Raw genomic sequence first — 11,609 nt, 5'->3', positions numbered from 1 at the left:
AAATAGTGGAAGCTATAGGAAGAGCCGCCTGTTCGTCCACTATTGTTTTATGTTGCCACATAAAATTTTTGCTCGTAACTAATAAATTACTCTTCTATTTACTAAAATACGAGAGAAATTATGCTGGGATCGACGTAAATGCGAGAAGCCCTTATCTCGCTGAATTAATTTAACGTTCAGGTTACGGTATGCTCGCTACTAGGTGTAAGCAGACTTACCACGAATAAAGGACACAGAACCGGAGGCTTAAAACTCCTGTAATTGCTCATGTCGGCCTGAAACAAGCCTTCTGCCGTTAGCTAATTTGTGTCAGTGTAAGTAGCTCTTTCGCACAACAGAGAAATCCTTTCTTCGAATGATCAGAAAAACAGTACATAGTAAATTGATAACGAGTTAGGAAACGGGGGTTACGAAGTTATGTTGTCATTTACATTTAATATACAGGCAAAGGAATTTTTTCTCAGCTGCTCTTCTGATAACTAAAGTTCAGACATTGTTATCGAGTCTGCTCTCTTATATGCGGAGTTGAACACTCCGTTAATTTTCGAATAATTAGATGTATTGAAGTTAGCTTAGTTGCCTTTAATGATTGCTTAATTGCCTACATTTTATGCCCCCAGTTTCAGTGCGAACAACATCACGGCAACATGTCTACGGAGATTCCGTCTCCCTTTGAACATGTCAGTACTGGTTCATCGTCTACTGTCGTAGGTAAAGTAGTAAAATATGTTGACACACCACTAATACGATTTCCCATATATCTGTGAGCTTAACATTGGTAGTTATAACTGTAACTAATATGCGTGCATTTCCGTCAGGGGCTTGTTTCCGATAGGCGCCTCCGCGCTATAACCGTCCTTTCCCAGAAACTCGTACGACCTTACTTAGTCCTGTGTTTACGGCCGGTGGCGACATCGAGATGGCTGTAACACCTCTTGCAACAGTTTCTACCTAATATAGGTTTCTTTTTTTTTTGTTTTGTAGGTTCTTAGAGGTGAAATTAGCCAGAGCCGTCGGCCTTCAGTTTGCCCTCTTCTTGCCTTCCGGGCTTCGACTGTTGAAAGACGGCGACAGCGCAATCCACAGGTGTTTGACGGTTGTCTTGTCTACGACCTGTACAGTTCGTGCCCTTGGAAGCATTTGTTTTGTCCCGGCTTTTCGCTTATATTATCTCGCGTGCAGATATTTTGCACTGGTCAATCCGCAGCGCGTTTTCCATCGGATTCGAGTGCTCCCAGTCGCGTGTCCGGTTTGGCCGCGCTTTCCAATTCAACTCATGACGCATAGATTTGTACATTTGTTTTCATTATTATCCTCAAAGGTCTCACTGCGTTTCTTCCCGCAAAACTCCTTGACAGCGTTCCCTATTCTTTCAAACAGGCGAGTAAGCTTACATGCACGGGATAGATGCATATATTTTTCTAATAATCGTACAACAAAAACTGACTCTTTCAAAGAATGTTTCTACATTATTAGAAAGATTCAGTTCCGTCTAGTGCTATTTGTTGTTGTCATTGGGCAATATGGCAATAATAATTATTCGAAACATTGAAAAAGCTGATAAAAAAGTGACTACGGGTCAATAAACTTGAATGTCTTATTTTTGAGAGTTTGACCTCAGTATAAGCCTCTAACTGAAGTCTCTGGTGCTGTTTTCCGAAAAATAGGGACCACAAAAATAGTCTGATTAGGTACCCTTTGTCGTGGAACAGATTTATTCATAGTTATCAATATCGCTGCAATGAAGCTTTTGTTTTTGTTTTTTTTTTCTCAAAACGCTTATTAAAGCATATTGATTCGGAAACTTTATAAAAATAAAGACTACCCTACCGCACTTGTTACTATCTTAAGTGTGAAAGCGGGTCATTAGTGAATTCATAGCTTTTTATTTGATGTTTGATAGGTTTGTTTTCCCGCAAATGTTTCTCGGTATTCTATGCGAGCTTACGTTATCCGACTGACTACCGTAACTGGTAAATTTACGTATCAATTACTTAGTAACTGCTCTTGCGATGTATAATTCATTTTTTAGAGCGCTTAACACCTGTGCGTTCTATGGCGGCGATCTGCTGCTAGAGTTTCAAGCTCAACAACTGCGTTCGTAGTTAAGTATTATTGATGCCGACCCGATTTCGGTGTACGTCTTCATCAAACGTAATCATGAAAAATTATGGAAAGAATAGTCAGGATGAAAACTGCATGCGACACTCTGACCCAGTACGATAGAATTATGACCCCTCGTTCTACTTCACGTATGGTTTGACCAGTAAGTACGGGTTTCTTGCAAGCCTCGTGACATCTTGTGGCAGGCGCTGGGATTTGCTCTCCTAAAATTTTGTACAATAATGGTAATGTTGATATTATTATTATCATTTTACATGCGTTACATACACGGATGTAGTAGGCAAAATGATACAAACTAAAATTGATCGCCTGCCTTTTAACGGCACTTCTCGTACCGTACTTTCTAAACGCGACTATTCTGCCCCGTCCCTTAATACAAACCTGACAATGCAAGCGCCAAGTAGACATGATACTCAGCAATTTGTCTTTCGGTCATTAATTTTTGAAGTCTCTGTTTTTGTTCCTGTAACGCCAGCCCTTCATCCATGGCTTTTTTGCGCAAATTCGCTATACGGTCGAGCCTGGCGCGCAGCTCGGAAACACTGATCGGTATCGTAGGGCTTTTACGAGGCGATCCAGGTAACGGTTGAGACTCAACTCGTCTTTTACCCAGTTCGACTTCTGCATCCCCTGTTGACTTGCCTTTGAACTCAGTTTTATCATTTTTCTCTACAGACGCTTTAGGAGGCTCGCCAACTGATTTGCTCTGCTCGATACGCGTGTCCTTTTTCGGATCGGAAGTCCCATTACTCTTTCCGCCTCTAGAAGTTTTATTTAGATCCGAACGATCGCCTCGTTCCGTGCCCAGTTCTGTACGTCCACCTCGAAGGGTCTTGACCTGTCAATAGAGCTAAGGTAAAGGGATGTAACGACACAGTAGGGCATCAGTTCCTAGCGGCGCTTATTCGCAAATGATCGTAAGATACGGTGAGAGGTGGTACACTTTATCGGATTTACTTGTATAGTGGTTCATAGAGGAGTTCTCTATCGATGTATCTGTGCATTTATGACAGATTTCGATAAGGTTAGCTTAAAGAAATCGTTTTATAAATCTGTTTTTATGTTACAATGCTACATATTTGAGAGCATTTATGAAATTTCCACCTGAGTCTGACGCCATAAAATCAGGCCTACAACGCCGCTTGAACTTCTTTGCGCTGCTATGTCTACTTCTGCAACAGAAAAGGCTCGCCACCCCACAGTGATATTCGAATGGATAACGATTATCTCTACATCAGGAGGGTATTATTATTACAAAATTGTCTTAGTATACTTCAGCCCACAGGTGAATAGGCGTAATCATAAGACATACGTGAACATATCTACCGGTTCCAGTGGCTGAGTCATACAGGAAGCTCTGATTGCCAGAGTCATCTTCAGTTCGGTATTTGATGGAAAGTGGCCGATCACTACCGCGTCTCAACGGAGTATTACCGAGCGAGCGTCTGCGAAACGCCATCTGTCTTATAATTACTCTCCACACACCTAGTGCTAGAAACTAGCTAAGCTTTACGAGACGCGTCGTTGTTGCAGAATGAAAAACGTCAATAATTTTAAAGGACTTTTTGCAAGCTTCGAAATGGATATTCGGCCAACGAACTGTCAGACAAGGCATAAGCTGACTCTCAATTGGTCCTGAGAACCTTATGCACGACTCTGTTTAACTTCGGTAAATCCTCTAATTAAACAATCTAATGTGGTTCTGACGTAGTTGGGGGGCGAAACTGGCCCATCTTGACCTATAGTCGTTGATCAACTCTAGGCAGAAACAATGGTCCTCGTTGATTGTTAAATCCAGCCAGGTCTGATCCAGTGTTTGCGGGGATGGCTGGAGAAAACGTGAATAGGAAATTAATTTTAATAGAAAAAATTGTAAATGTTTATAAAGGCTGATTCAGCTGACATGTGTTTTCGTGCATTTGAGCCAAAAGCCCGATAATAGTAGGCGCACTTTCAGAGCAAGACCTGACAAGCAATCACCTAAACTAGTAGACCCAGAGGGCATCTTGGAAAACCCTGAGCTTTCTTGGTGGAACTTGGATTTGTTTCCAGAAGGCGCACAAGTACTAAAAGCTGATCTAGCCGGACCCTAGCTCTAGGGGAACAGCTAGTTTGAATTCGTTGACACGCATCTATATACATTGTATGTCAATAAAGCATGCTTCTTAAGTATCGTTTGAAAAAAGATGGCCGACAGCAGTTTCATTGATAGCTGCAGTGAGTAGCCGACTGCGTCGAACGAGGCGATCTGTAGTTTAAGCGATGGTTTATATATATAGGAGTGTATATAGAAAGACTTGTTATGTACCAGCAAAGCAGGTCATTGTAGTTGGACTGTAGTCTCGATAAGTGTGCTAAGTAATACGTACGCTCAGCGTGTTGCTAGATCTGTTTACCGATAAGGGCATTTTCTAGCTTAGCTGACTCGAAGCAGACTGGAGCAGAATCAATTGCGTTAGCGCCGGACAGAAACGCTTTTAGAATCGATTGGTGCTTTTACGAAGTTTGCATTGGAGGTGCACGACCCTCACGAGAATTACGAAACCCAACCAGGCAAGTCAGCGGATCAAAATGTCATCGACGGGCTCGCATTTATCTGTAGTAAAACCTACGGCCTAACGTGTGAGCTGATCACCAGACTATACAGTTAACTTTACAGAGAAGGTTTACTTAGCCATTCATTACTAAGCAGCATATTTGCAATAGATAATGCAAACATATTCGTAAAAAATAATAATCACAAAGCCTGTAGTTCATTTGCTACTCTGGTCTCAGAAACTAAAGCCAAGCAAAGGATGCCCCTTATACACCACGGACTTATAATTATTAGTGACGAAATGAATTAAGAAAAAGAAAAAAAAAAAGGCAAAACATTTAAATGTACAGCAAAAGTGGCGACTGTTTAGTTCTGGCTCTGACACGGTTCATCTGGCAAGTTAGATCCTCCTCTTTATCCATCGCCCTCCGATAATTCCTGCTGCAGTGTTTACTCCGAAGTCAGAATAAAATGACGTATATTTCCGATGTTCTTTTTGAAACAACTCGAGCCGATCATCTTGGATGTCCTGCTAAACTAGGTTTGTAGATAATTTTTGGATAAAAAAAAATGCTACAGCCCCTGTTATATGGTGGAATATTAAACTACACAATCGTTGCAATGAAACATTGTCAAAGAAAATTAGTTTCTATTTAATGTCAGACGAATAGTTGCAGATAAAAATTTTTAAATTAGCCAAAAAACCCAAATCTATTTCGGTCCTTCATTAAAATTTGTAGACTAGGTTTGCTCTTCGAACCCGGTAAAAGCTATAAATAAACATGAATCTGATACTTCTGTAGACAGAAATGTTTTGTTAGACAAGATAACACGTGATTAGTTATCATTTAGACAATAAACTATTAAGATGTTCACTCATTGTTACTTTTCACGTTAGTTCAATACAATATCGATGTCCTAAATAGGCTCAATTCTAAGCCTAATTGAGTTTTTATGAAAAATAAAAAACCAAACATAAACACACCCATTAATATTTATCGGCTTATTAACATTTATACGCACATTTATCGATAACATACACAAACAGAAAACAAAGTCCGCATTATATCTATTTCAAAGGATCAGCGTATGCGATCGAAGATCGAAACCGACAAACGTGACCTGCTTACGTGACACAGCAACAGCTTATAGTTAATGCTGGTCTAATTCTCTGAAGCTTTCTTTTTCCTTTCGTTTTTAAGATATATTTTATTAAAGAGATATTTCGGATCGCCTGAAGTTGTACGGAGGCTAACTTCGACTAGCAATGGGCGAGCGTTGCAGTGATACCAGTGGATATGGCTTCACTCCGGCCAACACATTGAAGGCCAGCTATCTGCAAGATGTGTGTGGTACCAATTTCTTTCTTCATTTGTGTTCGCCAGAGAAGCCCAATCAAATCTATCTATTGTGCGCCCTGTTTTCAAATGTGTGTCCTATCGAAGCAGCCCGTCGTTTTTGCTGACATCGGATTTTGTTCACGTTTTATATGATGATTTTAGTGTTACAGTTTTTAGCCAGTCAAACGACACAGGTTTTGTGCCAGGACCTTGTGTGGGTATTCGCATGTGTCTATGATATCCTTCAATGCGATTCGAGTGAACCAATCGACGAGTGCCGGCCAGCCCTGTTGATATAACGTAGTGGAAACATGGAGCAACGCTCGAGGTTTCTTCTATCTTCCTTCTACTGATGCAGTAACGTGTGCTCCAACAGCCTATGCACAGCGTGAAGAGTCCATCGCCCGACCCGAGACCCGCTATGGGACGCTCTCGGGTCTTCATACTCCCCCATACATGCTCGCTATTTCTACAACACAAAACGTTGGATCGTATGCCATGTACTGCAGGTACATACATGTACGGATATACGTGATTAGACTCTGCAGAAAGACGTCACGGTTTAGCTGGCGCTGGCCGTCGGGGGCACTCATTAAAGCTACTATAGGAGGTTGCAAGTAGCGATTACTTAGCGAAGTTCTACAATAACTTTAACTTCAATACGCCTGACCTCGCGCCCTTCCGAGTTCCGAGTCAGTATAGCAGAATGCACAATTTAGTACACTTCGTCGGTACAGACTTTTTCCTTCTTTTCTTCTAAAAGGGGAATGAAAAACTTCGCCAAAGTGGGGTCTGCATTATTAATTTTTATCAAAATGGGAACGCGCGCTAAAATTTGATGCAAGTCTGGCTGACGTTTTGATCCATTATATATAATCCTAGTAAATATGAACTACTGCATAAACTTGTATCGTTTCTGAGATACGATTCGATAGAATGGATAGCCTGGACTCATTTTTCTAGAGAGCCAAACTGCAGGTGTTAGAGCAAGGCGACCTTCAATGGTCTAAATGAATGATCTTTTGTGAAAGTATTGTCCAATGACGCCCTCATAGTAGCAATCGAAGAAAGTGTTTTCGGTCGGTGAATTGCTTTCGGTAGGAAACATTTAATAGGAGAGGGGCACGGAATTACTGCATAGATGAAATACAAATAATAGTTTTCTTCAAATAGATAGATAGTGGCTTACGGATTTGAACCTTTATCATTTGTGTAGTATTAAAGCAACGCTGAAAAGATCTGTTGAACATTGTAGTGGAGTCCAAAATAACCAAGGAAAACTGGGCGCTGCAGAGGCCGAGAAAGGCGGAACGAAGTTTATTTAACGCCAGTGATCGAGAATGAATCGTTTACGTATAGCTAAACATACGCTAAGGCATTCTTTCCGAATCTAGCGATCAGAAAGGTCTTTCTTTTGCTAAAAATCGACAGATTAAATGAACTGTCCCAGCTTTTGTTTGGTTAAAAATAGATCGAAAGTAAACAGCAACTCGCGACTTAACTGGACATTTTCTGGCATGTGTATTCCTTTTGCCCATAAACGCTGTGTACTCCAACCTATATATATATATATATATATATATATATACACTCATCTCAGGTGTCCCACAAAATGTAGGACAGTTACCGTTGGGCCTATAAAATATTTCTGATCAACCTGTTGAGCACAGAGGGGGTTTATTGCGATATGTGTATGTTATCGTTGGTCTAGTACATTTAACACTGAGTTTTTTTTTTTGTTTGGGCTGATCTTTATTATTTTTGTTTTCTTTATGTTTAGCACAAAGCTATGAACTTTGACTTAGTGATAGTAATTTCGGCGAAGATGTTGGTCGAGCGAGTTTTGTCGTTTGCCTCGTTCACGCAACCATGTCTTCATTCTAAATTTCACAGTGTTCCCTCAGCACAGGCGTCATAGGATTTTTATACCGCGAAACAAGATCAGTACCGATCCCTGTGCTACTCTATAATTTGATTTATCTAGCGTTTTTATTCTTTGCCTCAATCATGTACTTTACTGAACCGCAAGCCAAAGTAGGTTGGTTTGTCCATTAACCTTGATCAATTAACATTATCAAAAGCTTTCCAGCCGGCTAAACATTCGGTATCTTACTTAGATTTTTTTTTGAGGCACAAACATATAGATCTCATATTATCACTCATTAAACCAGGTCTCTGTGTTTCGATATTGCATGTTGAAATTTGTTGGACATATCGACATCTCTATAGAAGCTCTCACATTAGGCAATTCTATCGTAACCTTCTACTGATGATGTGGAGAATTGAACTTTTTTTATTGGTCACGTTTTTCTGCCCAACGGTGCTGTTGCTGATCAAATCGCAAACTTTTTTTTCTATTCTGTCGATTTTTCGAATGATTCTGTTGCGCCATTATAGGTCAACGCATACGTACGGTCCACTCAACGATACAGATTATGTGTAATAAACGCGTCGCCGTCGCCCAGCAACCCAACGTTGAATCAGCGAATTGTCTTCAGAAAAGATCTTCTAAAAATGAAAGCTGTGGACCTAAAGTTTCCCAAGCATCCATCACGCTATTTCTCAACAGCGTTTTTGACCGCTTCGGTGCCCAGGAAATGTTGTTAGTCGAGTTAATGATAGTGCGGGCTTTACACAGGGAAGAGTTCGCATCTGGCGTACAATGAGCGTGGGTAAAACCAACATGGGTGGCCAGTATTCGATATTGGCTTGGGTCATTTGTTTCCGAAAATGCACGCTACGACGTGAGGGCTGGCGGGTCACGATTGAGGCGCTGACTAAAATTCCGATTGGCAACAGCAAAACTTATACCAGCGTAGAGTCGCCTAATAGAATATCTATAATTAGAAATGTACATAGATAGGACAATAAACTCGCTCGTTCTAGCTTGTCGTTTTTTCACGGAGTCTTGCGCATCGCTATCGGGCAAAACGGAACGCATCTTTCTTTTACTATTTAGAAGTTGTCCTGTTTACTAAACACGCACCTAAAGCTCTACAGGCGATTAGATAATTCGCGAGCTGACACCCTTTTCTGCTGATTTATCGTATAACATAGAGGATTGTTCAAGAGGGATGTATGAGTTTCATACTGCCGCATGTGGGTTTCATAGGGGCTAGTCGTCTAAGCCCACAATGAATGGTTTTCCGTACCGTTTGGCCAATGTCGAAGCTCTTTGCGAAGGCCCCCCTAATTTGATTTTAGTCTGTAACGAAACGATGCGACAGTCGTCACATTCAAAACTCCTTCATAGCCGTTTCCTTGCATCACCGTCATTGTTAAACCCTATCAGTCAGATGTGTGTTAGTTATACTCGTCGACATTTAATTAAGTGTACGTGTCCATTTTTCTGGTCTATCGCAAGTACCGTGACATGTATGCGAGGTCTGGGCTCATCAGCGTGGCACATCTCGAAAACCGCATAACGTGCCCGAAATTGTTATTGTTGCCAGACAAAGGCGTAATGGCTTTTTCAGATATTGGTTGGTGGCGACCCTACACGGAACTGGGTTAAGCTCAACCACGAGTTCCATGCAGGCCGCTCTAAAAAGGTTTTGGGTACGGGGACTGGCAGGTACCGTCGAGCGTTCACTGGGGGCATTCCGACCGGGCTGCGGAACGAGTACCGAGTGGTATTCGGAACGTTTACCTTTGTTATCCGCTGGCTAGCAAAGAACACGCGAGAGGTCGACACTTTTCGATTGGAGATTTTTTTACAGCTGAACGTCTTAATTGTATTTTTGGAAAAAGCCAACATCCGTAGGACTCATATTCTTGCTTCTACGTTAATCTATTTTATGATATGAGTAGGATATATTGGGACAGTTGCTCAGTTACTGCCGTAGCCTGCGTATGGTATATTCCTTTAAATCACGAGCCAAGAAACGATTCCTACTATCCAGTTCCAGTTAATGTTGCAATCGTTCTTTCTACTAAGTGCTGTACAGCCAAAGTTCAATCTGCTTTAATGGTATGCCCAAAATGTCGCAGGCTGCCGAGTCTTTTTACGCTGGCCATCTCATCCCTTTAATATAATTCGCTATTTTCTTTTGTCTGGTGAACCCGTATTTCTACAGGAGCACAACGCAACAGTAAGCCCTACCTGTGTCTTCTTCCAATGACGAATACGATCAGGTTCTATTTACTATATTATATACCCATATATCGAGGGAGGCGGGCCAAACATACGATTCTAGAGAGCGTCGCTGATTACGCGCTGCTCGTTCTGGCGGTGGCTCGACTGCGTAAATCGTAATCCATTGGAACTCGAACGTAGGTAGTACTTATAGAGAGAACGAAATCGGCAATTTTAAACGAAATATATCGGGAGTTGTCTAGTTAACGCTCAGCTGTTGCTTTACCCACTGTGCAAATAAAAAAAAAAACTTAATTATTACACATGGAAACATGGCCAGGTGTGACGTCCCGGGAGAAAACAGAAACGGGCGGCAAATGACATTGCCGTTACAAACTCGTTTTGGATATGAAAATCGAGATGTTCGTATTCCGGTCTACACGCTATCTCACGTCTATTTATTGAGTCAAAACCTGTAACAGTCTCACGTTTACTACTTTTACTGGAAATTACACGAGGTTATTATTGGCTAAAATCAGAAGAAATATAGGTACCTGTTTCTTATATAGTGTTATTTGTGCACTTTTAACCGAGTCCAAAAAACCATGTGTTGCAGCCGTACTGTAGAACAGAGTGCCAGTTGAAGCAACGATGTTGATCTTGTATAAAAGAACAACACTGGCCGATAAAATTGTCAGCGTTCTTACTTTGTACCTAAATATAATCCAAATGCTGCGTAATTAGTTTTTTTAGTTGCCTATGCCTAACACCATAGTACAAGGGAAAAAAAACCATGCGCTTTTAGATCTTGCATTGGAAGCGACGTGGCCATTCAGGTCGCGACTGGCGTTATTATTTACATTTTACAGGTCGCAACCATACGCGTTACAAAAAAACCTTCTTCGTTTCAGCTACAACTGAATGGCCGATGCCTCCGAGTGAAGGCATGAGGGTGAATGGTGCAAAATGAGAGTATAGGCTCATATCGACCCAACCCCTGGGTCTGATATATAGCTTTGTCCACATGCATGCTGTTTTTCAGCGAATTCGTAGAAATATTGACGGGCATACTTGGACTGAACGTAATAGATATGTAATTCTGTTATTAAGTACTAGGTATTTAATCGTATGCAGAACAAGTGACGACGGGGATTTCGAGGGCGCTACATGTCTAGTCGCGGAAAATGTTAATTGAACTTCAGAGTCTGCCAAAGATTTCAAAAAAAAGACGCAGAATAAATTCGAAAATCATTCAGATTAGCTTTGGCGTACTCCGGGCCTAAACGATGAACCTCATCGCGTCCATTCTCCTACTGCTATGACACAAAACAGAAACTTCAGTGTTCGGCGACGCGAATACCCAGTATTTACAAGAACGACATCCAGCTTGTGGAAGTATACCCTACGAGACCGTAATAGCAACAGAAAGTATTGTGACAATGGGTGTTTTCGCGAACGCATTCAAATGAAGACCCTGAAGTGCGTGAATTGCTGCCTTAAGTAACTTATTTCACTTACTAAAGAAAACGACGCG

At 41.3% G+C, this 11,609-nt stretch overlaps 1 protein-coding gene across 2 annotated transcripts; it reads right to left on the bottom strand.

The window, feature by feature from the left end:
* Nucleotides 1-542: 542 nt before the first annotated feature.
* Nucleotides 543-4,169, bottom strand: LOC111244605 (uncharacterized). Of its 2 annotated transcripts, none has more exons than XM_022791863.2 (3): nucleotides 3,451-4,169; nucleotides 2,506-2,962; nucleotides 543-2,327 (listed from the first exon to the last, which is right to left on the bottom strand). In XM_022791863.2, exons 1-3 carry the CDS (start codon nucleotides 3,496-3,498, stop codon nucleotides 2,149-2,151), a joined length of 684 nt encoding a protein of 227 aa, XP_022647598.1. In that variant the 5' UTR covers nucleotides 3,499-4,169; the 3' UTR covers nucleotides 543-2,148. The 2 variants fall into 2 exon arrangements, with proteins under 2 accessions (XP_022647598.1, XP_022647597.1); XM_022791862.2 differs by having other exon boundaries at nucleotides 546-2,327; nucleotides 3,437-4,167.
* Nucleotides 4,170-11,609: the final 7,440 nt, after the last annotated feature.

The sequence above is a fragment of the Varroa destructor genome, unplaced genomic scaffold, assembly GCF_002443255.2.
Source record: "Varroa destructor unplaced genomic scaffold, Vdes_3.0 BEIS01000002.1, whole genome shotgun sequence".
In the NCBI taxonomy this organism is placed as follows: domain Eukaryota; kingdom Metazoa; phylum Arthropoda; class Arachnida; order Mesostigmata; family Varroidae; genus Varroa; species Varroa destructor.
This window is presented reverse-complemented; position numbering and strand designations above follow the sequence as displayed.